This window comes from Aspergillus ruber, assembly GCF_000600275.1.
Source record: "Aspergillus ruber CBS 135680 unplaced genomic scaffold scaffold00003, whole genome shotgun sequence".
NCBI classification, from domain to species: Eukaryota; Fungi; Ascomycota; class Eurotiomycetes; order Eurotiales; family Aspergillaceae; genus Aspergillus; species Aspergillus ruber.
The window spans coordinates 502,114-530,106 of NW_024467299.1; the positions used below are offsets into that span (position 1 = coordinate 502,114).

Consider the following 27,993-nt stretch of genomic DNA (forward strand, 5'->3'; position numbering starts at 1 on the left):
ACAAACAAAAACACAGCATCAGCCTCAGACATTCAAACATCATCACTCCTCGTAGCCGTAGCATCCGGACTTGCATGCATACGATACAGATTATACCTGCAAGGAACACCAATCAGCCGCAAAACGGGTGTCTAAAAAAGCTCTTGATACCAGCTGCGCTGGCTATGTCTCATTCTGAGATTATGAATGCAGTTATCAAAGCAGTATCATGGTGGTTGGTGAAGTTTTATGGTGCTGTAAGGAGATCTAGAGAGTAGCTGTAAAGGTATGAAATTAGGGCTGGATAGCAAATAGCAGGCACCAGCCACTCGGGAGCAGTGGCTGGGAGTATATATCCCTTTCATCACTACGGATAAGTACGAGTAGAGCTTCAAGGTTTTATTTCTTATCCCTAGATACATCATACGGCTGAGTTCGAGAGGTTATTGTCTTGGGTGAGATAAGATGGATTTATCTCACTACCTCAACAAGCACGATTAAGCACATGAATGATACAAATCATAACATCGTCGAATACTCCGAGGGAAACGTTCATTTTGGGGGTATTTTCCTACCACGATTTCGAAACTTGCTATACACTATACAAGCAAGGGATACGATATATATATCCCTAGAGAACATGTGTGGCCGGCCGGCGGTCGGAAAAAGAACTGGCGAATTCTTTACTACGTACCTTGAACTGTTGCTATTGAATGACAAGACTGCTAAAACCAGTACGGAATAGCCCACCAATGCACCATTCGGGCCAGTGGGTCATGTGACTTCCCAAAAATGGAAAGAGGCCACCATCCTGCGAGCACATCATCGCAAACTTCATTATACAATTGCCCTAGAAATACGGAGTGGACAATGGCTCTAATTAAGCTTAAAAATGAGCATAGTCCGGTCTCCAACAGGATGGTTCAGGGCAGGATCTTCCTTCGCCATCGGAGTTTGCAATGGTGCAATCGGCGTTTGGTTTTTTGGAGAATGAGTCTTTCTGGGATATGGTCATTTATAGCCATTGCTAGTCGCAATTCCCAAGAGAAAGACACTGTCTGCTACCCATACCCGTCAATTGCTTATGTACTAAAAGCCGCTGAAAATGACCTCAAAAGAAACCCACGAGACCAATGGTAGCACCAGCACCGGCACCAACCCGGTGGACCTAGAGCACCAGGCACGAGCTGACACGCTGGTTGTTGAGTTGCCTAAGTCCCTCGGAGCAGGGGTAAATTTTGCCTCATCATGCATGTGATGAAACGAACGCTTGCTGATTCTTGCAGTCTGCATTGGCCCTTGGCGCATTCGGCACAACCCTGACGACGCTCTCGCTGAGTCTCATGGAATGGCGAGGCGTTACTGTCACAAATGCCTTTGTTGCCAATTTCTTCTTCATCGCGGCGTTTGGTTTGGTGATCACGGCACAATGGGAGCTGTCTATCGGAAATGGCTTTGCGTACACGGTTTTTAGTGCTTTCGGTATGTTCGCACACAACATCATAGCTTATCATCTGGTGACTGACTGGTCAGGTCTTTTCTACGCCGGTTACGGAGCCCTCCTTACACCCGCCTTCGGAGTCGAGCAGGCATTCGGCAGCGATACAGCGCAGTACAACAACGCAGTTGGATTTTTCATGATCCTGTGGACGGTCTTCGTCTTTACATTCCTGATTGGGTCGATACCTAGCAATCTCGCGTACATACTAGTGTTTTTCTTCGTGGACCTGGGATTTCTCACTGTCGCGGCGAGCTACTTTGCCGCGGCGGACGGGCACCAGGCATCGTCGGTCGCGTTGAAGAAGTCTGGTGGTGCATTTTGTTTTGTTGCGGGTCTTGTAGGATGGTATATTGTGTTTCATTTGATGTTGAAAGATTCGTTGTTGGATCTCCCATTGGGTGATACTAGTCGTTATTTTGCGAAGAAGAAGCGCACGTAATTTGTATAGAGGGATTATTCGGATGATAGACATACGAAGTACATAGATAGGGCAGTGGTAAATGGATGATCTACAAACCTTAATATACTATTGCGCCATGTTCCTGTTTGCATAGATACTGTATACTCACTCCTACTCTTGTCTGTACTCCGTACTTTTGTAAACCCTGTACATCCTGTACCTTCAATATGATCTACATCCATATACCCGATAACGACATGGTCCACCCAATTGACGAAACTGGCGCAATTGAAGCTAACCTCGGTCACCCCATATCACATCATCCACTGCGAGCATCATGTAACTACATATCCCTCATATATGCAACATCTCCATAAATACATCCACCAAACCCCCTCAAACCCTCCAATAACACCAACAATCAATTCATCACAATCTAATCAACATGGCCGACGTTCCCGCTACAGACCCCTCCATCTACGCCTCCTACGAGTCCAAATGGGCAACCCTCCCCTCCACCGCAGAGGAATGGCTATCCCGCGCGCGCGAAGTTGCTGATGTCCTTGCGCAAGATGCGCCGCAGCGGGATTTAGAGCATAAATCGCCGCGCGCGGAAGTTGTGCTTCTCAAGCACTCCGGATTGCTCAAATTGCTGGGACCAAAGAGGTATGGTGGTGGTGAGCAGCCGTGGACGGTGGGGTACCAGGTGATTCGGGAGGTTGCGAAGGCAGATGGGTATGTATACACCTTGAAAGATCTGGATGGATGGTTGACTAACTGAGTTGATGATAGGTCTATTGGAATGCTCCTTGGTTACCACCTTTTGTGGTCGACAACTGCCAATGTCATCGGAACACCCGAGCAAATTAAGCGCACGCACGAGGCCATCATCTCGAATAATTACTTTGTCGGTGGTGCTGTGAATCCCCGCGACAGTGACCTCAAGATCATCTCCGACGGCGACAGTATCATCTTCAACGGCGCCAAGTTCTTCAACACCGGTGGTGTTGTTTCTGACCTTACCGTTCTCGAGGGTGTGCTTGACGGCACACAAGACCACGTTTTTGCTATCGTGCCCACAAATCAACCGGGTATCCAATTCGCGCACAACTGGAGCAACGTCGGGCTACGCCTGACCGAATCTGGTGGCGTGAAGATCGATAACGTCCGCGCGCCATGGGAAGATGCCCTTGGTTGGGATGCTGCATCTAAGCAACCGCGCGATGATACACTCAAGATTCAATTCCCCAGCTTATTGCTTCCCTCGTACGTTCCTTTCCGCACACCCAACTTAAACAGTTCATGCTAACAAAGCGCAGCATCCAACTCGTCTTCGGCAACTTCTACCTCGGCATCGCCCAGGGCGCCCTATCCTTCGCCTCCAAATACACAACCACAAGTACCCGCCCCTGGCCGTTTGGTGGGGACAACAAGGCCTCCGCCACAGAGGAATTCTACATCCTCGAGCGCTATGGCAACTTCTTCGCGCACTTGCGCGCCGCAGAAGCCCTGGCCGACCGCGCCGCTGAGCAGCTCTCCTCGCTCTACGGTACCTACGGGTCTAACCGGGGTGCACTGACTTCGCGTGAGCGTGGGGAGGTTGCGGAGTGGGTTGCGAGTGTTAAGGTTGTTACGACGGATACGGCGCTAAGAGTTACGAACGGGGTGTTTGAGGTTACTGGGGCGAGGGCGACGGGGTTGAAGGTTGGCCTGGATCGGTTCTGGAGGGATATTCGCACGCATACGTTGCATGATCCTGTGGCGTATAAGAACCGGGAGTTGGGGAGATACGTGTTGCTTGGGGAGGTTCCGGAGCCGACTTGGTATACTTAAGTCATTTGGTACAAGAGAGGTTCCACGTCAGTCTTGGGATAGATATATAAGTACACGATACCATGAATATTTTGACTCATCACAATCAGACACTGATGCTCACCAAAGCAAGTACATTAAAAATAGATATTATTATTCTTTATGAGCAGGACCTAGTTTATATAGAATTAGGCTTGCTGCATATCCATCGTCATCCGTCTAACCACGGCGGCGCAGTCTGTTGTACAACGCCTCGATCTCATTACCCATGCGGCGCTCAGTGTCCTTCTCCAACATCCGGCGCTCAGGCACACGCTTCGAGATAGCAGCCTGAGCCTCCTCACGCGCCATCTCGACATGTGCAAAGACAGCGGCGCGCTTGCCACTGAACATAGCGTGCGGCACGTTGGTGCTGTTGTCACTGTTCGCATCACCGACAGCCCACACACCAGGCAGAGACGTCCGCAGACCAGAGTTCGTCTGCGTGTCGATCTTGTTACCCAGCATCTTGAGGCCAAGCTGGTCGGGGATATTCGAGCGCTGCGCAGTGGGGTAGTTAGTGATGAAAGCGTTGCGCTCGACGGGCTCGCCCTCGGTGAAGTGTACGAGGAACTTGTCGAATTGGCGGCCCTGGTCGTCCTGGTGGGTTTCGCCGTCTTGGATGCGCTCGATCTCAGTGATGGTGCGGTTGTCGAGTCGAATGTCGTACGCTTCCACGATTTCTTTCCAGTCGGGGTGGGCCTCGGTCAGAATAGCCTCCTGCTCGGGGGTGTGGGTGCCATTCAGGAAGGCAATGATGTCGTGGTTCAAGGTAGTGTACACCTCAAATGTGCTGCCAATAATATCCTGCAGAGCACCCAGGATACCGAATGGCTGGTCACGGTGTTCGTAGCCATCGCACCAGGGGCACCAGAAGATACCCTTGCCGAAAGCTTCCTCCAGTCCGGGGGTGTCAGGGAGGACGTCACGGAGGCCAGTGCCCAGGACGACCTTGCGGGCCGTGTAGGTCTTGCCGGAGGCATCGGTGGCTTCGAAGATGTTGTCGATGGGCTTGATGCTGGAAATGGAAGTGTCGATGATAGTGGAGGTGTTGTAACGGAGAATTTGCTTGCGGGCGGCGCCACGGAATTCAGCGGGGACGGTTCCTGCTTACATTAGCATTGTGTTAAAATCGGGTAAATGGTAAGGAAGTACCATCGTTGCCAATAACATCGTGCATGTTGCGGGTAGGTGCGTTGCGATACTCGCCCGAGTCGAACAAAGCAGTCCGACGCAGAACACGCGAGAGACCGCTGATGGCGCTCAGACCGGACGGGCCACCACCCACGACAATGACGTCGTAGTCAGTCTTGGGGACAGAGGCCGCGAGGGCAACGGTCAAGAGGGTAAGGAGGGAGTAGAAGGCGGAGAACATCTTGCGAGCCATGATGCTGGACTCGAACCGGGGATGGGAGAGAAGGCTGGTTGGGGATGGAGTTCTAGAGACGATGCTTGGTTTTTATACACGGGTCTCTGGGGTACTTGAGTTGGACCGTGTGATGATCAGCCGTAGCTGAGAGAATGGGATCGGCATGTATGCAGAGGTTCAATAGTCGATGTATGAGGGTGAATCGGGTAGGAGATGCATTCCTGCGTACATGCTTCATACTCTGTACTTCTTGACATTCCCCTACAATGGCGTCGGCGTATACTGGTAGAACTAATATTGGATACACATATTTGATTGTACAACACTCATGGGGGAGTACTAAATTGAGACTGTACAAATAAAAAAAATACTCCGACTTCGTATTTGTACAAATGCTCCGTACTCCGTGCAAATACCACAGCTGAAGTCCCCACAAATTTCACTCATCATCGGTCGACCCCCAATAGTTTGAATATGGAACCCAATCACAGCCCTCCACACACGCTACCAAGACCCATAGTCCGGGCCGAGAAACTCCACCATATTCTAAGTGTAGAAGATCAGCATCTTCAGGATGGCCGGATCAAGAATCCGGGGTTGTGCTGGGCGAACCAAACGGGGATTTCGGGTGCATAGCTGTGCATAATTGCTTTGTGTGAGAAGCAGGAACTTATCCAAATATGTGGATTGTTTATATTCTGTTTGGATCAGTGTCAGTGTGAGGGAAATAGGAGCTGCACGGGGTGGAATGTCCGAACCAGTGATATTAGGAATGCAGACAGCGCATTACTTTCAACCCGTAGGAACATTAAGACATTGAGATTATGTTAATGCATATACTATCATCAAGCAAATATAAACATAAATCACTCGCGGATCAAGACGTATGGGCGCAAGCGACATCTTGCGCTGTTTTCTAAACACTTTAAAAAAGAATTTAGTACTCATCTCACCGACGGAAAGCATACTGCAACATACACGAAGCACTCTGGGTTAATGTCTGCCGCACGCTAGACAAGAATCCCTTATTCCTATGAGCTTGGGTAACATCCCACACCATCGCACCTCCGAAGCTGTCGAATCCCTGGGCATACTCGATAATCGGCTTGAGTTCCGAAATAGGAACGAAACCGCTAACCGACGCTTCCTCATTGGCGGGAACACCGAGAAGCACTTTGACATCTTTGTTCTTGGATCCGTCCTTAGCCCAGTCGTCCCATGTTTTGAAGTTGAATTGGGGTTGTTCGTCGGAATTCGCGTCGAAGCTTTTCAGGCCGCATGGGTTGTTGTAGAATTGCACGAATACGGCATCCACATCGACGGGGCCGGGTCCGTCGAGGAAGTCCTTGTCAGCTGCGTCTGGGTAGGGGCACTGCGGGGCGGAGGTGAGGTAGTACTTTCGGTCCGACTCGCCTTCCATCAGTTCGCGAAGGCGTTTGGCAAAGGGCTGCATGTTGTAGTTGGTGGCCTCAAAGTCTAGGTCGAAGCCATCGACGGAAGTTTTGCCGAAGGGACGGTGCACCTTGGATGTCTGGCTGCTCACGGAGGCGGGTCCAGATGCACCGTATGCACCATAAGCACGGCCGAGAAGCTGGGGTACCAGATTGGTGAGGTATGTCGCTTGTGGTGGCCAAAGATCATTTTGGCTTGCTTGACTTGCAGCGGAAGGATTGGGGTTGTTCCAAGCAGCATTTGTGCCTGTAGCGATAACAGCTGACTGTGGGTTAGGTGTTGCTGTAGTGGGTGCTGCTGTAATGGCTGGCTTCTGAGACTCGTTGGACTGGGTTTGCCCAAGCGCCGCAACATTTTTAGAAGGCTCCTCGACTGGCCCGTTCTCTTTGTTAGGACCGAATGTCTTCCAGATCGATTCTGCACCAGCAATGGCCTCCTTTTCAGAGCTGAAGCCAGCCTCCTTGTACGTAGCTCCTCCAATGGATAAGAGGATGGTCTTGCCGTTCTTCTGACATTCCGCAATGTCCTCCCTGATTCTATTAGCTACTCTCGGAACAGCTCTGATGATGCTACTCACCCCACTTCGGGACAGTTTTTCAGATTTGTCCCGTCAAATGTGTCACATTCCTTGCTAGTGTTGGCAAGGTCATATACCGGTGCACCTCCTGGCCCGTGGATACTCATCACGAACGCCATAACGATGGCCTATAGCGACTTGTCAGTTGAGCCCCTTGGGTTTGTTTGGTTGTCAACTCACGTCAATATTGTCATCTGGAAAGATGTTAGCCAGTATCCGATTCAACAAATAGGGTAGAGTAAACTTGCCTTTGCAGTAGTGTGATAGGGGCTTTTGGGCCTGTTTATCCCCTCCCCCACTCGCTGATGCTCCTAACGAGTTCTGGCCTGCATTGTGTTATTATTATCCAAATCTCCAAAAGTAGCATACGCACCCCAATAAACAACCACATTGTCTCTTTGAGAAAGATCGAGCTTAGCATACGCTCCTCTCACAGAGGCAAGCGCAGCCGTCACTCCAAGTGCTTTCTGAAAGAATGACATGGTGCAAGAAATATCGCAAGTATCCGACGAGGGACCAAAGTATATCAAACTAATGTGTCGAGCATGTGGTAAACGATTAAATATCAAAGCGGCAAAACTAAGAATCCCTTGGTGTCTTCAATGTCGGTTGAGATTCTTCACGGTGCTCTCTCCTTTGATCAAAGAAATTCAGGACCAAGGACATACCTTATAAGTCTCCTGGATTACCGCCCTCTCCTCCCAATGCGAACCATGATTCTGTCCCTCTTTCCGCAAAAGTAGTCGTTTCAGCAAATCATGCTAGCCCTTTCAAGGCATGTCTATTAGAACTCCACATCTGTCATCCTCGTGCCGATTGTTGTTGGTGGTTGTTCATACCGGACCATGTCAAGCCGATCCTTGGTATGCTATCCCTTAGTCAGGATGGCAGTCCGCGTACCTGCATATAAACCAGGGCAGAAATTGACGAAAGTGCAGTTCTGACTTCCATTGATGCTATCCTTGGCTTCATGAACGTGCTGGGATGATTGCATCCTGCATATAAGTGAAGACTAACAGGCTCAGATGTGAGTATCCCATTCGACGAGCTCTCGCTGAAGACGCAAGGGAGAATTGAGCCATCGCGGGAAACCTTAGGTCTGTGATTCTATATATCGTCATAGCACGTAGAAACCTAAATTGGTAAGTCGCTGAGCACAGATTATTGTCCTCGCTCAAAGTGCATATAATACTTTTAGAGTATACAAGGCGTTTCACACGGAGTCCTGTCACAAGTTGACAGATTCGCGGGACTTCCTGCGACGATCGTGCCTGAGACAGCAGGCAGCCTGACGAACGCAAGGGCTGTGCGGTATGTAAGAAGCGTTCTTTCTAGTGGCTTCAAGGCATACCCACTATTCCTCTTCAAACGTACCTTATGAATCTCATTGGGGCATTTGTTCGACGTTTTAAGTTGGCCAAAAACGTCATCCCGTCCAGAGAATTAGCCCAACCACATTTCCTGCCAATGCCGTGCCGTGGTGGGAGATCGGTGTTATTGTTAGCCTTTAAAATACGTGTTAGTGCCTCGTTTGGTCCTTTTGAGACACCCCGAAAACGGACGCTCCTTATGGTGCGCCGCCGGCTGCCCACTAAAGCAGGTAAAGGGATATAACATAGTAGCCCAGAAATATATGTACAATGCGTAAGGTTCCCATAATGCATTGATAATTCATGTGTAGTCTCATTTCGCATAAACGTCAAATATTCAGTGAAAACATAGTCGTAGACCTTCCCAGCTTACCGCTTAATACCAACCACCCGATTTATAGCTTCATCGTTGCTCATCAACGTGTCAATGACACCCGCAACCTTGAGAATATCAACAACATCCTCCACGACCTTCGAATCAATTCCACGCGTAGCGTTGGTAAATTTTACATCCTTCAACCACTCCGTTGCATCCTCCTGGACATACGTGCATCCCAATTCACCCGTGCCAAGTAGCTTAACCACCTGCGCCTGATCGGCCTCAAACTCCTGAATGCCCTTGTCAAGAGCCTGGAAGAGCTGCTGGAGCTTCTCATCGCTTTCCGGGTCCGGGAAAGTCGAGGTCGATGCGACGAGCAACCAGGATGGCCATGGAGTGAAGATCTCGCCGAATTTCTTAAGAGGTGGTTGGGGGTTTTGGGGGGTAGGGTGGAAGAAAGGCTTCGTGGTGAAGTGCTCCCACATGAAGAACTCGGCCGTTGGGGTCTGAGAAGGCTGCTCGTCTCCAGTGACGCCGTTGCGCAGGACCTGGAAAGGACCAAGGACGGTAGGGGTCAATGAATCAGAGTCCCAGCCTTGTTGCTGAGCGAGAACAAAGGACATGATGTGGGAGCCGCTGTTATATTCGTCAGATGAGCCTTTTTTTTTTTTTTTTTCTCCCCTAAAATGCTGGGTATTGACTGCTGCTTACCTTCCCGGTCGACTGATCCCCACTCGCTGACCCTTCAGATCAGACACACTAGTGATGTTGTTCCTCTCGCGGCCAGTGACAATTGCCCACCGCAACGGAGTGTCAACCCAGTGTCCTACCACCTTGTAGCCGCCAGCAGCCGGATCCTTCTGGGCCTGTTGCTTGCCAGCAAGCCCGGCAACCCAACCTTCCGTCAACCCGATTGCAACATCGATTTCCTTTTCGCGAAGTGAGGTGATCATATGTCCCGTCCCAGAGGGAAACGGGGTCAGGGAGAGCTTGAATGGGAGCGAGGAGACGGCGGAAGAGCGGACGGCGAGGTGAAGAGGGGTGAGGTAGTGTTCTAGACAGAGAGGTATTTAGTACCATTCATTTATGATGCATCTTTCTCTCGAAAACGAAAACAGCGGAAAAACAGCTCTGGGATAACTGCTTTCTTGGAAGGTCCAATGCGGGGTTAAATAGGAATCCATACCAGGAACGTAGCCAATGCGGATGGTGGGTAGTGTCGAAGCCATGATGAATGTTCTTCTCGGTGTTTATTTGAGAATGAGAGAGTAGGAGTATGTCTTCTCGAGGTTGTGCTGAGAGAGAATCGAGTTGAAGTCTAGTCAAGCTTTTGGATGGTGGGGTCATGGCGGGGTTCTTTTGCGCCTTTGTATACTGCGATTGGCAATACTACTAACATACACTTCCCAGATGTCTACCATGGAACTATTCAACTGAAGTCACATGAATATACGGAGAAAGAAGCGTTAATCCAACACTTTATTCTAATAATTGATAGGCCATCGCCTGCACAAACTGCTCTTTCCACCCGAACCACAAGCAACATCAGTTCGCAAGAAACATTCCCACGGATGAGACTGCGCCTTAAATGGTTTCTCTTCATCCATTACAGTATTTGCTTCAATCCATTTCTTTTCCAATTCGGATCCCATTGGCGGTATGATGAGCCCGTTGACCCTCTACAGATCACGACTGGCCTCGTAGATATCAAGTTCCCATTCAACGCCTTTGGGCCCCAAAATCAGCCTCAGACTGTCATCCATCGCTTTGAAAAAGAAGTTTTGGATCTCTTGACTGTCAAGGACTCGAGCAACATGGTAAATGGACAGAGTGGTGAGCGTGGGCGGGCGCTCTCCTGCGTATATGTTCTCTGGAGCGAGTTCAAAGAAGTGGACATGGCAGTATAAGACGGATGAACCGGCGCTCGTATATATGTTGGTAATTTGTTAGGCAATGTGTTTTTTTTTTTTCCTCGGGCGTCAGGGCATCGGCGGTGTGGTGGAAAACCCACTTCGGCATGATGAGAGGGGTCTTTTGCGTTTTGAGAAAGCGTGGAGATTCAAGGTACTATGAAAGAAAAGATATGTCGAGCTTAGAATCATCGATATTGTTTTGGATCAATGGGGTTTATATAACAGGGACAGCTGTAATCCAACCCAGTTGTCCACTACCCCGTCATTGCTATACCATCATTTCGGCACAGCATATTGCAAAGGGGTGGTATAGGATTTGTCTGGTTATTCCAACAGCCTGAGTGGTTAATTAATCATTCCGTAGTGCAGCGGTTGTTTACCATTCATCCCGGCCCTGGTCAGCCTTGGTAGACCACCATGTATAAAACCCTGAGCTAGTCGGAATGAAGAAAGATACATCCAGATCAAGCCAATTGTCCACAATATCCGAATTATGAGCGGCAGTCTATGTTGCGCCTCCCATCTTGTTCCCCACGGCGCCTCCTTCAGAAGGTGGACAATGGTCACCAATCTCATACACTCTTATCTATACAGCTGAGGACGCTATTCTTGTTGACACGCCAATTATGACTAGGAAGACAGGAGACTGCTCAAATGGATTGAAATCGTCGCCCCAAAGCGGAAACTGGCGTATACCCGATTCCTGAGACTTCGATTCCACAGGGTGACCAATGCCAAGAGGATCCTCCGTACGGCGGGTTCTTCATTGAAACTCCGCCAAGTCAAGATGGACTAGATCAGGGCATTCAGTCCACATCGTCCCCCAAAACGAGGCATTCGCGACTTTGCAGTGAGCTAAGCATAAACAGTCTTTCCCCTAGAACATGGGGAAGGACACGGCAAGATGTGGCTGGCGTATTGGATGAAGACCCCGAGGAGGTACGTACGAAGTACCCTTGAAATGGACCTCATTCTGATAGAATGCACCAATCTTGTTGCTAACCGATACAGCATTGTAGTTTGCAGATACGACTGGTACAGGGCTTACCGCTTGCGACGGGAAGGGAGTCTTACACGCTATAAGGACCGTGTTGCGCAGTTGGAGAACGCAGTTGAGAATATGAGCACGTCTGTTCTTTCACTAAGCCAAAGGCTGGTCCAATCTGGCGCGTTGGAATCTAATCCTGAGCTTGCAATTTATATACATGGTATTGTGTTGACATGTTTGCGCTCCGTCAAGGAAGCAGGCTGTAAAAAAGAGACTCCCGATGCACCCCCGGCAAGTAGGGAGTCTCCTTTCATGCCCTTAAGGAAGCAGAGATAAACCATATTTATTATCGGATGGTTGAGCTCATTGCTCGCTCGCAGTTGAATACCTCGCAGCCTCCCGGCACAAACCGTGTAAGATTGTAAGACGCCTCCATTGGCAACTTCCCATATATTTTCGGCTCGACAGAAGTTACATATATCGCACTACCTGTAATTATGGAGATATTACACATCGCTTGCATTTCTCAAGGTTATATGGCCTTGTGCGATAGATCCATCACCACGAACCGTTTGCGAAGACCGTCCTGCCCCCTAGCTTTCATGAGAGTGTCTAACCTCTTATTTTGAAGCAGTACCTCAGTGCCGACTTAGCCAGCGGCAGCTGGATGAATGGAAAGACATACCATTCTTTAGCTTGGGTGGGACAGGTACGCATGCGTTACCGGGGAGTAGTAGCGGAAGGCTCTCTCCCAGAAACGGTCCACAGTTCAGGATCACTTGGCGCAGTCTCCTCCTGAAGTTCGGGAAGACCTGGATTGGGAATGGTTCACCATAAAGGATCTCGAAATGTTTTTTTGCCAAAAGGGTGTTAATAAGTCTGCATGCGATCCCGCAGAATGTGGGCCAAGTTCGCCAAAGCGAGCTGTGGTCAGCGTAGCTCGTTTGATGCACGGTAAGAGCCTATCTCCTAAATCTCTGCTTTTTTGAACCGAGCTCTGACTTCCGTGTAGCGCTGATAAGCAAGTGCATTTTCTTGGGTCGTTCTCCTGGATTCCATCGCTGTGATGTGGAAAGAGCTCTCAAAGCTGCTGTGTCGTGAAGGAGCTCTGGCTTCAGATTCTATACGAGTTAGCTACGATAACACAAGGCCTGGAAATGGCCATGTACCATTATATGGAAAGACATCCACAGTACCGGTGGTTGTCGGGGCTTGTCTAATAATCAGAGACGTTCAAGAAGCGCTAGGAGAGCTCACAACTAAGGTTCACATGGATACATCTCTGCTTAAGCAAAGACGTTCAGTCAAAATAACTAACGCCTAGGCTATGCGTTTGCCCGGTTGGATACCCTTCGTTCCTTGAGAATATGGAGATCTCAGATGTGACATTGAGGCTACATGCATCATGACTAAATCGAAACGCTCAATGGCTTCTTATTCATCTTCATTAGTCAATCTATCACTATAACTATATCCTAGTTTATCTCGTAAGTATTACAACAGAATCTATCTATATAGAGTACAGAAAGTACCACTACAACGTAAAAGGTTCATCAATGCGTCAAATCATCCGAATATCCTTCTCCTCAGCCCCCCAGCTCTCTTGATCCCTAGGGCTGCCCGCAACCCGTGGAGTGTACAAATAGAACTGAAATCCGAGGTAGCAGTCACAAACGCATTGGAACATGGCACACAGACGGAACGCCCAGGGAACAAATTGTCCACCAAAAAAGAAGTAGCTGAGCTTCGTCGTGTCACCAAGAACCCATGCCGCGACGACAGAGAGACGGAATCCTTTGCACGAACGAGAGCTGTGGTTGGCAATGATTTGAGGCAATGGAAGTGTTGCCTCAATGGCCAGACCGATATAGCCCAACAGGTCGATGTAGGTTTGTGAGTAGGACATCAAGACGTGGATAAAAGTCAGGCTAGCGGCAAAATACGCGAGGAACATCCAGTACCTAGCGAAGATGGTATGTCAGGTCAACATGCGATTGAGGGAATGGTAACATATTAGCGGGACATACGGCCTAGCATTCTTCCATTGCCAGAACTCATACGGCCTGGACAATCCACCTGCATCGAGGTTACTGAACGGCGTATGCTCGATCCCGCTCTTGGTCCCAGGAGACGGCCTGTTATCCAGTGCAACCTTGAGCAATACAATTTGAACCCCGATTGTAATCACAGCCTGTACCAGCAGTGAGACATCGTAGTAAGCGCCGAACCAATAGAATACCCTATTGCGAAAATGTTAACAGCCAATGCCGAATAACCCGCCGTCCAGACCGAAATCTTACTTCATAACTGACGCGATAAGCATAATCAACGGAATGTCCAGCGAAAACCCAGCCGAGCTCCTGTTCCGATTGATACTAATAATCTGATCTGCGTAGGACGTCACCGGCGATGTGATAATGCTGTTGTACAGCAACGGTCAGCATGGCCATAATCTACCGGGCGTTTGCGGTCTTCCGGGAGTCGGTCACGCACAAGAACGGAGCGCCATATTGCAAAGCTTTCGATATCAGATACATCGTGGATATAGTAACGGCCCGCCAAGAAAACGAATCGATTGAGTAATAGATCCAGCCGGTAATGTAGGGGACAATTGCCAAGCAAAGTCTGTCCTGTAGGAAATCCAACGGTCGACACGGTTGCGAAGCGGATTTGCGGTCAACAGTCCAATGCCGGTTCGAATTGCGCCCGGAAAGACAATAAGAGAAGCGAAGAGGTAGTTATGTCACAGACAATTGATAGCAAAAGAAGACAGAAAGCGATCGTGGTCAAAGCTGGGACGAAGAAAGTCAAGGCGAACTTCAGTCGCAATCACCCTGTGCTGACTCAGTGTGCTATTCTGGATCGGGTTAGCGTGGATTACATGTGCCTGAGGCCATAGTGATCTATAGTTGGAATATGAGATTCAATATTCAAATTCATATGCGTACTATCTCCAAAGGGCACTATCCACGCAATTGTGTCAGACTCCTTTGCCAAGCCAGGGATTCTCCAAGATCTCGCTCGGAAAAGCCCTCGTGTCCGGCTCAAACCATAGTATTCTGCCGACAATCTCTCCCAATGTGACTCTATCTTAGTCAAGTCCTGCTTCAGCCCGTAATCGAAATCTCTTCCAGCCAGCCTTGCAAAGAGCACCCGCTATATGCTTCCTTTTACATTGCATTCCTAGCCCCTTCCACCTATCAGGTAGTGCATCGGTTGCCGTTTCTAAAATTTCATCAACGAGGTCTTCTGGTGTCATCAAAATTTCACAAGGTGGGTAATCAGTAAATAGTTCAGATAGCTGTCATATTTGTTAGATCGCCTTCAGTGACTGAACGTCTGCTACTCTACTTACTGTACACCCCACACTCCATAAGTCGACAAAATAATCCAAACGATCCATGAATACAATTCCAGGTGCCCGATAAGCTATGGGTGTATGAAGCTTTTAAGGAGGTGCATTAGGCAGGAACGATTGTCCGAAGTCAATGATCTTAATGGATTGCGACAATAATGAAGCGTGCTCTCGAAAAGAAATTGGCTCCATCATGTATCCTGGTATTCTAGGTTCTAGTGATCCCCCGTCATCTCTTCTGGCTTTGCTGATTTAGGTTCACTTAGTATGTCGAGTAGTTCCCTCTTGGACGAGCTGTCCACGGCAGGGAGAATGGATACTAAGTTGCGCATGTAGAGGTCTAGAATGAATGAGTATGCTATGAAGTGCTCTTTATGTTACTGTAGCTTACCTCCTGCCCAATCCCCTGCCGGTGCAGAGCGTCAAGCCCAGACAAATCTTGCTTTGAAATTGACTTAGCGACCTTCCTGGGGAGCCTTTTAACCGTGTATATGACACATGGCCCCGAAAGCTCCAACACCAATCATCCATGACGCCCGTTTGGGCCTTCTATATCGAATGCATCAAACATAAGCATCAACTTCGAGGTGCCGGGATGAGTGCTCGCAAGTTGCTTCATCACTGGCATTTCTTAGTTCACCATATTGGTTCCCTTGGTTGAGCCACAGACCTTGACGGCAACATTTATCCCATTTCTGTCGATGAGTTAGCAATCGATCAATCATAAATGCTGTCTGTATACCGTTTATCTCTCGCAGCCCAAACCCTAAAGTGGCCTCCACATCCCATTCATGCAGCACTTTGTATCTCCCATTTTTTAACTTGTCTCCTAAGGTAATGGAATGAAAACCACCGCCTTCATATGCCAGATAGGTTCAGCATCAGGAAAATCGCAAAAGTATGGAGACTTTATGGTTCTTGGCGAGTAATTTACAGCATTGGGTTGCTCTGTTATCTTTTAATCACTCAAGAAAGTGGGAACGATTTGAAATATGGTATTTTCATTTGTGCTAATCGAAATAGGGGTTGCCGAAAGATCTGACTAGGTTCAAATCACGTGTTTCATAATTCACCAAGCTCGAGCCCTGAAAGATATGAGATAGCAAGCGAATGAGACTAATCTTTTTTTAAAATATATACTGCCGTAAACTCGGGCTCTACAGCTATTTACCAATCTCACTTTTTATTGCCATCCTGTTCTTTGAAAGTGCAAGCTAGTGGTAAGGCTACAACGTCAAGCCGCTAGTGACGTCCCAGGCTCTATTATGGCAGAAGATGCAGGACAATATAAGAAAACGTGGCATTCATTCCAATGTACTTTCAATCAATCTATACTATACTTAAAACTCAATCCGCCACGTCTTTCCAATGGCAACATCTGGCTTCTTCACAACAGCATACGACGCCTTTCCAGCTGGCTGGGAGACGTACTGCATCGAGGCAGTAGTTCCCGTCGTAACACCGTCTTCGATGATGGTCACACTTACCTTATCCTGCCATTCCTTGGGAGGATCTACGACAATCACCTTCTCCACCTTGACGTGGCTCATTGTCTTCAGGTATTCGGCAGTTTTGGAACCCTTGGTGCCGATATCGTGAGAGGACAGGACAGAGTCCTGGAAGTGGAAGCTACGATGGATGTAGGCACCACGCTGGTACTCGTAGCTTTCGCCGTCGTCCACGTACAAGGTGCCGTCGGCTTCGCCGTTCTTATCCAGAGTGATAACGAGGGTGTATGGGTCCCACTTCATCAAGCCACTGCTGCGGCGAGGACGGTCCTTGCGGGGAAGGACATGGCCACCTTGCATCAAGAGTGGGACCTTTTCGATGGGAGCGGGAATGATGTGTCTCTTCTTCGCGCCTTGGTAAACGGTGTAGTCGAAGTAGTCATAGTACTTCTCGTCATCCGAGATGTAGATGTCCGCAGAGTTCGCACCCTCAGAAACAACAGGCTTGGTCAGCAGACCAGTAGATCCGAAGTAGAGCTGATCATCGAGAGCAAAGCCTTGTTCATCAGTTGGGTGCACATAGAATTGAGGTCTCACGATCGGAGTTCCGTTGACGGAGGCTTCGTGGAAAGCAGTGTACCATGCGGGCAAAAGCTGGTACCTCAAGCGAAGCGCCTGGGAAATGTAGTCGCGGTGAGGTCGGCTGATTAGGTACGGTTCTCGCCTGCGAGTCTCGATATGGGCATGTGCGCGGAAGAATGGGTACCATATACCGGTTTGATACCATCTGGTCAAAAGCTCCGGACCCGGGTTGTGGAAGAAGCCGCCAACATCAGCGCCAGCAAATGGAAAGCCGGAGATCCCATTATTCAAAACCATGGGAAGTGTAATGGCTAGATGGTCCCATGTGGCCTGGTTATCTCCCGTCCACATGGCAGCCACCCGCTGCGCTCCAGCGTAGTAAGACCGGGTCAGGATGAATGGACGTCGGTTCTCGCCTTTCTTGCGACTCGTCAGCGCCTTGAAGGTGGAGTTCAACAATGTCACGCCGTTGACATTGTGAATATCACGGTGCTCCCAATTGCCCCAATGAATGTTGTCCTTGGGCATTGTGACTTCAGGTCCGTCGAAAACGGAAGGTTCGTTCATGTCGTTCCAAATGAAGACATTTGGAGACGAGCCTTTGAACTTGTCATACCTATACAGTGTAGACCACCATTTGGCAGCTTCGGGGTTGAAGCAATCGATCCAGTTGGATGCGCCCGGCCAACAGTGTCCATCGTAGATATTCCCGTCCTTGTTCTTAACAGCAAATCCTTGTTTCTTCATTTTTTCAGAGACAAAGTAGCCGTCCTCGTTTTTGATATGAGGATCAATGAGTACCACAAGCTTACGCTCCGAGTCGTCGAGCTGCTCTTCCATACTAATTGGATTAGGGAAGGTCATCGGATCCCAGGTAAAGTACTTCCGGTCATCGGTGTAGTCGACGTCAAGCCAGATAACATCATAAGGGATCTGGTACTTATCAAATTGGGCGTCGACTTCCTTGACATCTTCATCAGTGACGTAGTTCCAGCGACACTGGTGGTATGCGATAGCAAACTGCTGGGGCAGCTGTGTATATCCAGTGAGTTCTCCGTAGATCTTGCTGATGTCTCGGGGCGAGGGTCCCAAGAAAACGAAGACGTCCAGCTGACCAGCTTCTGAAATCCAGTGGCTATGGGTGGTAGTCTTCGAGCCCACACCCAGAGATAGCGGGTTGGCAGACGAGCTGGACTTGACAATGTCAATCCAGGTTTCGGCAGCATTGAGCCAGAATACCCCGACGGTCGAGTCTTTTCGATGAGCCTGCATTAGGGGAATGGCGCCATATAGAGTCATGGGGCTGTTCAGCTCGTACTCGAAAATGTCGGAATTGTACAAACGATACGGATCTTCATGGTTTCCGGATCCTCCCCTAGTCTCCCTCAAGGAAAGCGAGTCGGCATGCTCCGGAATTCCAAAAACATGGCTGTAGCCTGGGAAAGAGATGTCCAGGCCAAGACTCTCAGGGCCACGAGGCTTGGAATCAGTATTTCCATCAAATGTCTCTTCCCACCATGTGCTCTGATCCTCCGGGCTGTCTTCTTCAGGCTCCAACTTCGGCCGCCAATGTTCCATGTTCAAGTAGCCCTGCTTGTTGAATTGAACATGCGTTTCACCGTCCCTTTGAAATTCCACATCGAAGGGTGCGTGGCGAATGATTGCCTGGAATGAGCTTCCGGGACCGTAGAGCACCTTGGTGAGGCCCTCCTCGGTATTCGCGTTCAGCGTCGCGGACTTGCTCAAGTCCAAGCCTCCAACCACGGCCCATTTTTCGGCCTCGTTATATCGTTCCTTGCGGATCTGGCTGTTGTGTCGAATATCGATCTCTCCCTTCAATCGCTTTTCTTCGTCGATCACGACCCGCGCGGCACCGGATTCGAGGAAGGATACCGTGAGTGGCAGGCGGACTTTCTCGTTTTCGGACGTTGTCTTGACAATTATTCCGTGTAATTGGGAGTCTTTGAATTGAATTGTTGACGGTTCGAGTTCATATGGGGAGCTCCAGGATGAGCCTTTGGCGGAGACCTCGTCGGCGTACGCCCTATTTCGCTTACAGAAGCCGGATTGCGAGCAATACTTGAAGCTTTCACGCTTTACGGCCACTAAAATTTGTCAGAATCTTTGAATTGTGTTGTTCCTTTCCACTTGTCGAACTCACCTCCAGGGATCACAAGCCATCCCAATATCACCACCAAGAGCAATAGCGTCCACCGGACGGACACTGGCCAGCTCCGGGCCATGATGGTTGATCAACAAACAATGTGCAGTAGTTCAATGATAAGATAAAAGAGGCTGCATCGAGCAGTCTATACAGCACCTTTTGTAGGCAATGCGGTTCGATGGACGTAATTCCAGCTGTCCAGATGGAGAGAGCTGGCCCGATTGGGTTAGCGCGGCGCTAAGCGGTCTTGGAAGTCGGGGAAGGATGCCTGGTCTTTAAGGCGATAATAAGACAAGAGTCAGGCATAAAGGCAGACAACCCCTCCTGCCCCACATCCATTTTATTTTTCGCCAACTCAACCTCCTCCAAGTCTTCTTTTTTCCTCCCATCCCAGTGTCTTTTCTCGATTGTTTTCTATCAATCACCACTACAAACCCTCAAAATGTCTACCGAGCAGACGTAAGTCAATTCCCTCGCTTTATATCTACTCCTCATCTCTCTGCTGGATTCCATCTCGTTTTGGAGTTTGTTTTTTTTTTTTTCTTTTTTTGGCTACCCCTCACTGCTACGGAGAGCTAACAATGTCACAGCTTCATTGCCATTAAGCCCGACGGTGTCCAGGTATGGATTCAAAATACTGTGGTGTGAAATAAAGCAAGGTCACTGACAATGGATCAGCGTGGACTCGTTGGCCCCATCATCTCTCGCTTCGAGAACCGTGGGTTCGTTTCTCCCCTGTCGCATACTTGAAACAGAGCGGTGCTAACGTCCAATAGCTTCAAGCTCGCTGCTCTGAAGCTCGCCACTCCCTCCAAGGAGCACCTGGAGAAGCACTACGCCGACCTTGCCGGCAAGCCCTTCTTCCCCGGCCTCATTACCTGTGAGTAACCTATTGAATTGACTCGAATTGGAGAAGCATGCTAATAACAAAATAGACATGCTGAGCGGCCCCATCGTCGCTATGGTCTGGGAGGGCCGTGACGTCGTCAAGACCGGCCGCAGTAAGCTCTTTTCTACGTCCTATTTCAATCCGCATCATTTGCTAACCTATGATAGCCATCCTCGGTGCCACCAACCCCCTTGCCTCCGCCCCTGGCACCATCCGTGGTGACTTCGCCATCGACGTTGGCCGTAACGTCTGCCACGGCTCCGACAGCGTTGAGAGCGCTCAAAAGGAGATCTCCCTCTGGTTCGCCCCTGATGAGGTCAAGAGCTACAAGCAGGCTCAGGCTGAGTGGATCTACGAGAAGGTTTAAATTCTTCCAGAGTCATTGATCTAGGAAGAACGAATCAAAATAATGTCATGAGAGTGGATTTCCATGATACCTACAAGCTCTGTACAGTCGTAGTCAATTAACCCTGGCTAGGTAGCAGCAGCCACTTTGTCCTATTTCCTCTCAAACAAGGTCCTTGCTCCTTTACCTAGCGGGGCCAGAACGGACCTTGCGAACCACGGTGTTGCCCATATACTCGCAGCAATGCGGACCGGTAGAAGTGCCTTAGTAACGGCGTAAGAAGTCGCAAACTCCAGCACCAGCCTAGTCCCTTTCCGCTCAGTTCTCAATTCCCCAGACTGCATCCCATCATTCGCAGACGACACATCCCCTTCTTCCACCCAGCCTTTCTTCCTTAACCACTTCCCAAACCGTTGGATCCCCTCATCAAACGCACCGCCAGATCCCCAATCCGGTATCCAATTCCCATAATGGAATGCCCCCACTAATCCAAACAGCGGCACAATCGCCGTTATCTCATGGAGAACCAGGAAGGACGTGATATGCGTTACTGGAGCGCCAAGTAATGGAGTCGTGTAGGAACGTAGGAACCGTGGGAGACGGTCATTGAGTTTGCGCAAACGAGAATGCGAGTCTTTGGTTGTCGATGAGGGTGAGGGCGTAGAAAAAGTCCGTGATTTGGTAGGGGAGGTGGGGGAGATTGAACGGAGGAAGAAGAGGAGTGGACGTCGTGGTGGCATTGTCGCTGGTTGTGAATAAGCCGGTTCGTTCAGGGCTTTGGGCTGGAGATTCTACCGGCTCCAAACAGATCCGTTGTCAAGATATGAAAGTCAATTGCTGTCTTGGGTTGCTATAAAACGATTGTTGATCCTCCGCTTGCATTGTTTACGAAATATGCAAATGCATAATGTGTGGTAAGTCAGCAATGCATGCATAAATGTTGATTGTGCTGCATGTCAGAGGCACTTTTCTGGTGACACCCAGACTGTATTGACTACATTTTGTCAGGGTGAATACAGTTATCTTTCATCCTGGACCGATGCTAATGGAAGCAATGGAGTACAAAAGATGCACGCTGCTGTGGCGTTGCTGTCCGACTGCATGCAGAAATCTGCAGATGCAACAGTTGCTTATAAAAAGTCAGCCAGCCAAACCAAAGAACAAAGTAACCTGACAAACTCCCCTTATTGACCCATAGTTATCAGAATTCGGCATTGGGCTCTTTTACCATATCCGCGATCGCCTCGATAACACCGCCGCCGTCGGAGTTTCCAGTTTCCAGTTACCATCAACTCCCCAAGTGTCAACTCTGCAAATTTCCTCTCCAACGCCTGTTATCCCACCAGAAAGAACTGCTGGCCACGATGGAGAAACTCACAGATAAGATCGCGGCTTTACCGCCCAATTCGAGTTACTTCTCGCTCGAGTTTTTCCCGCCAAAGACTCAGATGGTGGGGTTACCCCGCGACTTCGCCTAGGAGTCACAAGAGATGAGATTGCTAACTTTCTGGTTACGTATAGGGTTTTGCAAACCTGCAAGCCCGTCTGGAGCGTATGGCACAAGCATTACGGCCGTTGTTTGTCACTGTCACATGGGGCGCCGGAGGAAGCACCGCAAAGCGATCGCTCGAATTGGCTGAGGTCTGCCAGCGACAACTGCAATTAACGACATGTTTGCATTTAACGTGTACCAATATGAGTCGGGCCTTGGTGGATCAGGCGCTGGAGGAAGCCAAGGTGCTGGGGATCCGGAACATCCTGGCATTGCGTGGTGACCCGCCGCGAAGTGAGGAGTACAACATCCACGGGGAGGACGATAGCAACAAGGATTTCATGTTCGCAGTGGACTTGGTGAAATACATTCGTCAGCAATATGGGGATTACTTCTGTATTGGTGTGGCTGGGTATCCGGAGGGTCATCCGGCGGATTCTTTCCAGGATGTCCAAGATCCGCACCAGGATTTGCCCTATTTGATTGAGAAGACGAAGGCCGGTGCGGATTTTATCATGACACAGTTAACTTATGACCTTGACGCATTCAACGATTATGAGAGTTTGCTGCGGAATCATGAATCGGGCGTGTTTAAGACGATTCCTATCATCCCAGGATTGATGCCGGTGCACAGCTACAAGATCTTGACCAGAGTGACCAAGCTGAGTTACGTCAAGGTCCCGCCGCGCATTGCTAAGAAGATGGAGGAAGTTAAACACGATGACGATGCTGTGAAGCGCGTTGGTATGGATGTCATTATCGACATTGTCGAAGGGATCAAGAAGGTTGCCTCCCCTGGAATACGAGGTTTCCACTTTTACACACTCAACCTTGAAAAGACAGTGTCTTTCATCCTGGAACGCTGCAACCTGATTCCCGAATATGATGAGAATGCCATTGAAGATGGAGGGGCATTAGATGTCGCAGCATCCACACTGGACGTTGCCCCCAATGGCTCTCGTATCGGCTCGAAAAGCCGCGCTTCGTCACTCAATTCCCAGCCGCGCAACCGGGTTATCGTGGACAGAAAGCAAGCCAACCTGGAAGATGCAACTAGAGATTCTGCATCACACGAAGCATCTGCGGTCAGCGCTGGCATGCCTGCGATGCCTCCAAACCCTAGCACCACCCTCCAAATCTCTGAGGGACTCGGCGCGCTCGGAAGAGAAGCCACCTGGGATGACTTCCCCAACGGACGATGGGGTGATGCACGTTCCCCAGCCTTCGGTGAGATTGACGGTTATGGTCCCTCCCTTCACGTACCAGCCCCCGCCGCTCGTCGACTATGGGGTCACCCCGTCTCGCGCTCCGACCTCAGCACCCTCTTCCGCCGCCACGTCTCCGGCGAACTTCACATGGTCCCATGGTCTGAGGGAGGTGCAGAAGAAGGTAGCGGTGGTCTAAACCCCGAAACAGCTGTTATCCGCCCCGAACTACTCAAACTCATCGACGGCCGTGGCTGGTGGACACTCGCCTCGCAACCTGCCGTCAACGGCGTACGCAGCGACCACCCAGTCTTCGGCTGGGGTCCACAGCACGAGGGTTTCGTCTTCCAGAAACCATTCGTCGAGTTTTTCTGTCCAAACAAGGATTTCCAAAACAGCCTCAAACCCGTCCTGGTAAAGCACGGCCACGAGAAACTCGCCTGGTTCGCCACAAACGCCAAGGGTGACTTCGAGTCCTCCCTCCCCGCTCACCCCGCCGGCTCTGACAACGACGACATCGTCGAGATGAACCCTGATAACGTCAACGCGGTCACATGGGGTGTTTTCCGTGGTAAGGAGATTGTGACACCCACCATTATCGAAGAGGTCAGCTTTCGCGCATGGGGCGACGAGGCCTATCGGATCTGGGACGAATGGCGCCGCGTTTATCCCCGGGGGACTCCCACGGAGCGGTTTCTCGAGGACACTAAGAATGATGTGTGGTTGGTTTGTGTTGTTGCGCAGGAGTTTGGGGCTGGGACGGAGGTTGGGTCGAGCGAGGAGGAGAAGGAGGTTAAGTGGATGTGGAGAGTTTTGGCGGGAGAAGAGTGATTTTCTTCTTCTGCTCTTGTTGGGTTTTATGGCTTTGGGTTTTTTTCTTTTTTCTTTTTTTTTTTTTCTTCTTTGTTAGAGGTTTGTAAATGAAATGCATGGTTTTGTCTGGGTTTTGGTTATATTCCATATCAACTATGCTTGTATGCCGGATTCACGACACCTTGTATACTCATTGATCAATATAGATTGGTTTTCTCTAAATGCTCGAATATATAGAAAGTAGTAACCCCAGCGCCAAGCTACAAACCCTTTGACAAAACTTTTATCCAGTCTATATCATGGAGCAGTCTTCTCCGCAAACCCATGTTCCTCGAGTTCAGTCGCACCACCATCTGGCGTTGCAATTGATGACGTCGACTCAGCATACCTCTCAGCTGCATCGTCAAGACGGCCATATTTTCGGGGATTACGTTTCGGTTGATACGCTCCTGACGGTGGGAGATGATAACCACGGAGTCTAGGGCCCTCGCCCGTTTTCTCAGGTAATTTTGGCTCATAGACCCGCTCAAAAGCCTGCACATCCGCTTCAAATGTGCTGCATTGAATACTTTCTCTGATTCCAGAGAAGAAAAGGTCCACGACGTGGTGGTTGTGGAGTTGGAGGAGCGTCCATGCTAGCATTTCCTTTGCGGAGAGGAGGTGGTTGATATATGCTCTGTGGTGTTTTTGGCAGGTGTAGCATTGGCAGCCTTCGACTAAAGGGCGGGTATCTGTGGTGAAGACGGAGGACCATAGGTCCATTGCTAGGGGTTGAGGTTCGGCGGTTTCTGGAGGTGGTGCTGGGAAGGTAAATGTCAAGGACATACCAGCATCAGAGGTTTCGCCCATGAACGGGATTGTCAGGAGGTCTGCTCCTAACGACACCTCCCGTAGAATATCCTGGGGGGTGGTAGGTGCGCTGAACAGCAATCGAGGCAGTTTACCCAGACTCTCTGGGACAATAGACAACGACGCAGCTTCATATAACGCCAACCCCGAGATATACGGCCGCATCTCATCCTCCAATTCCTCCAAATACAGAGATTGCTGTGTATTTTCCAACGGCAACACAGGCGCAAAATACGCTGCTTTAGACCGTTCACCCTCCGCAACGCCCTCCCCGTATAGCTCCTCCGTGGCATCCATCGTAAACGCATGCGTGCGGTCCACCATCTTCACCCTTCGCTTGACACCGGGTGCCTGCCCGACGACCAGGTCTGCAAGTCCAACCACAATATCCGGTTTGAGTTTCTTTATTGCGCCGATGTACTCCTCGCCGGCCATATGGCGAAATCCGACGCTCGTTAGGATTGCGATTGCGTTGGGTGTATTTGTTGGTGGGCAGGTGATGGGTGGGATGCGGCGCGGACCCATGACTAGAAGGGTATCTTCTGGCATGCATATGAATTTCCGAAGAGCAGACTCGTGTGGTTCGATGGGTATTTTGTATATCGGAGGAATGGCTTTCTTGGGTAATTTCTCTATGACTGATCTAAGGCCCCGTGGGCGTAGGTAGTCAGTATTCCTTCATTCTGCGTAAGGCCATAGAAAATATATGACACATACAATCCTCAAGGCCGATATATAAGCTTGATATAGCCGTCTGATCCCGTATTATATCATGGGCGACATGAGCGACTGCGCCGCGCGTGCTGAGTGGGATATAATGTGGCGTCAAGATGGCTTTTCGGCCTGCAATGGCCATTTTTCCCAATCGGGGCGCCATGACTGGCGCAGTGGCCGGGTTCAGTAAATTGAAATTCATGGTCTCATGTTGTTGTAGATTTGTATCCAGAGAGGCCATGGTGCTGTCAGTTGTCAGATTGTTGATCTGGAGATCTCGGCGGAGAAAAGTGTCAACGCGGGGATCTTCTGCTCTCCGCTACTCTCCACGCGCAAGACGTCTGACTTTTTACCTGTTCTAGAAAGTTGGTTATATTTTGTTGCTCTGAAATTAACAATATACACAATGGCTCACTCTACGCAACGCGGGGCTCTTATCGTCGTTGAAGGCTTGGATCGCGCCGGCAAATCGAGCCAGTGCGAATGTCTACGCGACGCGCTACAGAAGCAGGGCCATTCGGTCAAGTACATTCGATTTCCAGGTATGCTCACTGCTTCTGTATATATAACTTCAAGTTAACGCAAGCAGATCGAACGACGTCCATCGGAAAACTGATCAACTCCTACCTCCGCGGCGAATCGCAGCTAGACGACCACTCAATCCACCTCCTCTTCTCTGCCAACCGCTGGGAAATCGCAAGCGCTATTGATGAAGATATAAACAATGGTATCACGCTTATCGTGGACCGCTACTCGTATTCCGGTGTTGTCTACACAGCTGCGAAAGCAAACCCCAACTTATCCCTCGAATGGGCATGGCAACCGGAAATCGGATTACCACGACCGGATCTCTGTCTCTTCCTTCGGATCTCACCAGAAGAAGCTGCGAAGCGCGGGGGCTTTGGGGCGGAGCGTTACGAGAACGAGCCGATGCAGAAACGCGTGCGTGGGTTGTTCCAGGATCTTTTTGATCGACAACGGAACGAGGATATTCATATCATTGATGCGGGGAGGACCTTTGATGAGGTATCTCGGGATATCTCGAAGATTGCGACAGACTCTATTGCACGTGTGGACGCTATCGGACCCTTGAGAAAACTTGGACCGATTTCTCTCTGACTCGGTGGATCAATCGTCCTCGCTATCCTCGATCACTATCTCCAATCGCGGGGAAGCTGGTTTTGATCGTGCGTTGGGGAGTTCTGTATCAGACTCTGATCCAGAGGCTGGTTCCTCTATCCAATTCTCGTCAAGGGCATCATCGCCGGTCGAGTCATCAGAGCTTTCCCGGTCCGTTGTAGCGGAACCCGGAACAGCTTTTACACCTGTCTTCCTGCTTTGGTTATCGCTCCTCTTCTTCTTCCTTAAAATAGTACGTAGTTCCTTGTTACCGCGACGGCGAAGCGTCAACTCTTGCATGATCACTGGCCATTTGATTGTCGTCTTGCATGTAGGACATGTGCCATGCATTGGAACGAACCGGTCTGGCTCGCCGGCCGCAGCTAGGAAACTTGCAGATAGACAAGACATGTGGCTTATGCAATGACAATCAGTCTGCGGGCAGACAACCACCAGCTCTTCCTTGGGAATCACCCGTCTCTGGCATAGTCTGCAGCGTAGATCTGTAGGATAATCCAGTAAGAGAGCGGCTTTCTGCAGATACTCATCAATCTTCGTATATCTTGTCTGAATATCGTGAACGCTGCCAACTTTTGTACCCTTGTCTGTCTGCGTATGCAGAATATCGCAATCCCCGTCCAAGATAATATGGATATGGCTCGGAAGGGAATCATCTACACGGTCACTCCAGGCTTTCCACTGTCGATAGACATCAGCTGAAAAGAACCGTACCCTCAGTGGCCAGCTGGAAAAATAAGTCGACCGTAACAGGACATGTAAATCCTCCAAATGAGCTTTCATCGATCGCCCAGTCCGACGACGCTGAGGCTTTGCCTTGCCAGCCGCTGCATTAGTCGTCACACAAGACGCAGCCATGACTTTCTTCCCAGTCATCTGCTCTAATCTCGCATGTCTCGAGTAATTTGTATGTTGCCATGCCCATCTACTCCATCAGCAAAACGCGTACCAGACAAGCAGGGGTGAATACGCACTCAAACTGCAACGCCCCAATCCGATTCATAAAACCCTCCACCAAAATAGTCATCTCCCAAGGCCTCAGGTTCCCTCTCGCCGTCCGTTTTGCGCCTCCTTTGACTGCTCCATTATGCTGGGTTAGGCGTCTGGATGGATCAGGCGTGGAGCCGATATATAGAGAGGCATGGCGGACGGTAGAGCGGAGGAGATAGCAGGCATAGAAGGCTGGGATGGGTTTTGTTTGTTCTTCCATTTGGGAGGGGTTCTGGTTATTCTTTATGCATAGTAGTATGTTGTGCAGATGTCTGAGACGGTTGTCGATG

General features: G+C 49.8%; 14 protein-coding genes across 14 annotated transcripts; 6 read left to right on the forward strand and 8 right to left on the reverse strand.

The window, feature by feature from the left end:
- The first annotated feature begins 1,146 nt into the window (after nucleotides 1–1,146).
- On the forward strand, nucleotides 1,147–1,971 carry EURHEDRAFT_471516 (uncharacterized protein). Its single transcript, XM_040785331.1, has 3 exons — nucleotides 1,147–1,210; nucleotides 1,266–1,461; nucleotides 1,513–1,971. The coding sequence occupies exons 2-3, from the start codon at nucleotides 1,323–1,325 to the stop codon at nucleotides 1,917–1,919; spliced, it is 546 nt and encodes a 181-aa protein (XP_040642177.1). The 5' UTR covers nucleotides 1,147–1,210; nucleotides 1,266–1,322; the 3' UTR covers nucleotides 1,920–1,971.
- Nucleotides 1,972–2,325: 354 nt separating this feature from the next.
- Nucleotides 2,326–3,713, forward strand: EURHEDRAFT_374572 (thermophilic desulfurizing enzyme family protein; the record flags this gene model as incomplete). The annotated part of the gene is made up of 3 exons (XM_040778651.1): nucleotides 2,326–2,615; nucleotides 2,673–3,146; nucleotides 3,200–3,713. The coding sequence occupies 3 exons, from the start codon at nucleotides 2,326–2,328 to the stop codon at nucleotides 3,711–3,713; spliced, it is 1,278 nt and encodes a 425-aa protein (XP_040642178.1).
- Nucleotides 3,422–5,268, reverse strand: EURHEDRAFT_408825 (NAD(P)/FAD-dependent oxidoreductase). Its single transcript, XM_040780922.1, has 2 exons — nucleotides 4,887–5,268; nucleotides 3,422–4,837 (listed from the first exon to the last, which is right to left on the reverse strand). The coding sequence occupies exons 1-2, from the start codon at nucleotides 5,116–5,118 to the stop codon at nucleotides 3,912–3,914; spliced, it is 1,158 nt and encodes a 385-aa protein (XP_040642179.1). The 5' UTR covers nucleotides 5,119–5,268; the 3' UTR covers nucleotides 3,422–3,911.
- A 635-nt stretch (nucleotides 5,269–5,903) lies between these two features.
- On the reverse strand, nucleotides 5,904–7,424 carry EURHEDRAFT_471523 (glycoside hydrolase). Its single transcript, XM_040785332.1, has 5 exons — nucleotides 7,378–7,424; nucleotides 7,310–7,323; nucleotides 7,130–7,257; nucleotides 6,079–7,082; nucleotides 5,904–6,023 (listed from the first exon to the last, which is right to left on the reverse strand). Exons 3-5 carry the CDS (start codon nucleotides 7,246–7,248, stop codon nucleotides 5,923–5,925), a joined length of 1,224 nt encoding a protein of 407 aa, XP_040642180.1. The 5' UTR covers nucleotides 7,249–7,257; nucleotides 7,310–7,323; nucleotides 7,378–7,424; the 3' UTR covers nucleotides 5,904–5,922.
- Nucleotides 7,425–8,574: 1,150 nt separating this feature from the next.
- EURHEDRAFT_408827 (uncharacterized protein) lies at nucleotides 8,575–10,140 on the reverse strand. The gene is made up of 3 exons (XM_040780923.1): nucleotides 10,005–10,140; nucleotides 9,530–9,872; nucleotides 8,575–9,454 (listed from the first exon to the last, which is right to left on the reverse strand). Exons 1-3 carry the CDS (start codon nucleotides 10,045–10,047, stop codon nucleotides 8,869–8,871), a joined length of 972 nt encoding a protein of 323 aa, XP_040642181.1. The 5' UTR covers nucleotides 10,048–10,140; the 3' UTR covers nucleotides 8,575–8,868.
- A 1,495-nt stretch (nucleotides 10,141–11,635) lies between these two features.
- EURHEDRAFT_399782 (uncharacterized protein) lies at nucleotides 11,636–12,055 on the forward strand (the record flags this gene model as incomplete). Its single annotated transcript, XM_040779957.1, has 2 exons — nucleotides 11,636–11,670; nucleotides 11,743–12,055. 2 exons carry the CDS (start codon nucleotides 11,636–11,638, stop codon nucleotides 12,053–12,055), a joined length of 348 nt encoding a protein of 115 aa, XP_040642182.1.
- Nucleotides 12,056–13,147: 1,092 nt separating this feature from the next.
- EURHEDRAFT_471530 (PQ-loop repeat-containing protein) lies at nucleotides 13,148–14,511 on the reverse strand. The gene is made up of 4 exons (XM_040785333.1): nucleotides 14,213–14,511; nucleotides 14,020–14,139; nucleotides 13,747–13,959; nucleotides 13,148–13,680 (listed from the first exon to the last, which is right to left on the reverse strand). The coding sequence occupies exons 1-4, from the start codon at nucleotides 14,254–14,256 to the stop codon at nucleotides 13,281–13,283; spliced, it is 777 nt and encodes a 258-aa protein (XP_040642183.1). The 5' UTR covers nucleotides 14,257–14,511; the 3' UTR covers nucleotides 13,148–13,280.
- Nucleotides 14,512–16,324: 1,813 nt separating this feature from the next.
- Nucleotides 16,325–19,446, reverse strand: EURHEDRAFT_471534 (glucan 1,3-alpha-glucosidase ROT2). The gene is made up of 2 exons (XM_040785334.1): nucleotides 19,266–19,446; nucleotides 16,325–19,209 (listed from the first exon to the last, which is right to left on the reverse strand). The coding sequence occupies exons 1-2, from the start codon at nucleotides 19,345–19,347 to the stop codon at nucleotides 16,415–16,417; spliced, it is 2,877 nt and encodes a 958-aa protein (XP_040642184.1). The 5' UTR covers nucleotides 19,348–19,446; the 3' UTR covers nucleotides 16,325–16,414.
- Nucleotides 19,447–19,618: 172 nt separating this feature from the next.
- EURHEDRAFT_408832 (nucleoside diphosphate kinase) lies at nucleotides 19,619–20,832 on the forward strand. Its single transcript, XM_040780924.1, has 6 exons — nucleotides 19,619–19,727; nucleotides 19,859–19,889; nucleotides 19,947–19,990; nucleotides 20,045–20,148; nucleotides 20,204–20,269; nucleotides 20,325–20,832. Exons 1-6 carry the CDS (start codon nucleotides 19,711–19,713, stop codon nucleotides 20,522–20,524), a joined length of 462 nt encoding a protein of 153 aa, XP_040642185.1. The 5' UTR covers nucleotides 19,619–19,710; the 3' UTR covers nucleotides 20,525–20,832.
- Nucleotides 20,656–21,177, reverse strand: EURHEDRAFT_427819 (uncharacterized protein; the record flags this gene model as incomplete). Its single annotated transcript, XM_040783389.1, has 1 exon — nucleotides 20,656–21,177. A coding segment is annotated over one exon (522 nt), but the record flags the coding sequence as incomplete, so codon positions are not given.
- Nucleotides 21,178–21,498: 321 nt separating this feature from the next.
- EURHEDRAFT_408835 (methylenetetrahydrofolate reductase (NAD(P)H) MET12) lies at nucleotides 21,499–24,359 on the forward strand. Its single transcript, XM_040780925.1, has 2 exons — nucleotides 21,499–21,954; nucleotides 22,025–24,359. The coding sequence occupies exons 1-2, from the start codon at nucleotides 21,868–21,870 to the stop codon at nucleotides 24,029–24,031; spliced, it is 2,094 nt and encodes a 697-aa protein (XP_040642187.1). The 5' UTR covers nucleotides 21,499–21,867; the 3' UTR covers nucleotides 24,032–24,359.
- Nucleotides 24,311–25,778, reverse strand: EURHEDRAFT_528418 (tRNA-ribosyltransferase family protein; the record flags this gene model as incomplete). The annotated part of the gene is made up of 2 exons (XM_040787061.1): nucleotides 24,311–25,476; nucleotides 25,580–25,778. 2 exons carry the CDS (start codon nucleotides 25,776–25,778, stop codon nucleotides 24,311–24,313), a joined length of 1,365 nt encoding a protein of 454 aa, XP_040642188.1.
- A 125-nt stretch (nucleotides 25,779–25,903) lies between these two features.
- EURHEDRAFT_408836 (bifunctional thymidylate/uridylate kinase) lies at nucleotides 25,904–27,176 on the forward strand. Its single transcript, XM_040780926.1, has 2 exons — nucleotides 25,904–26,118; nucleotides 26,166–27,176. The coding sequence occupies exons 1-2, from the start codon at nucleotides 25,983–25,985 to the stop codon at nucleotides 26,693–26,695; spliced, it is 666 nt and encodes a 221-aa protein (XP_040642189.1). The 5' UTR covers nucleotides 25,904–25,982; the 3' UTR covers nucleotides 26,696–27,176.
- EURHEDRAFT_448313 (structure-specific endonuclease subunit SLX1) lies at nucleotides 26,705–27,923 on the reverse strand (the record flags this gene model as incomplete). Its single annotated transcript, XM_040783734.1, has 2 exons — nucleotides 26,705–27,638; nucleotides 27,688–27,923. 2 exons carry the CDS (start codon nucleotides 27,921–27,923, stop codon nucleotides 26,705–26,707), a joined length of 1,170 nt encoding a protein of 389 aa, XP_040642190.1.
- Between the last annotated feature and the right edge of the window lie 70 nt (nucleotides 27,924–27,993).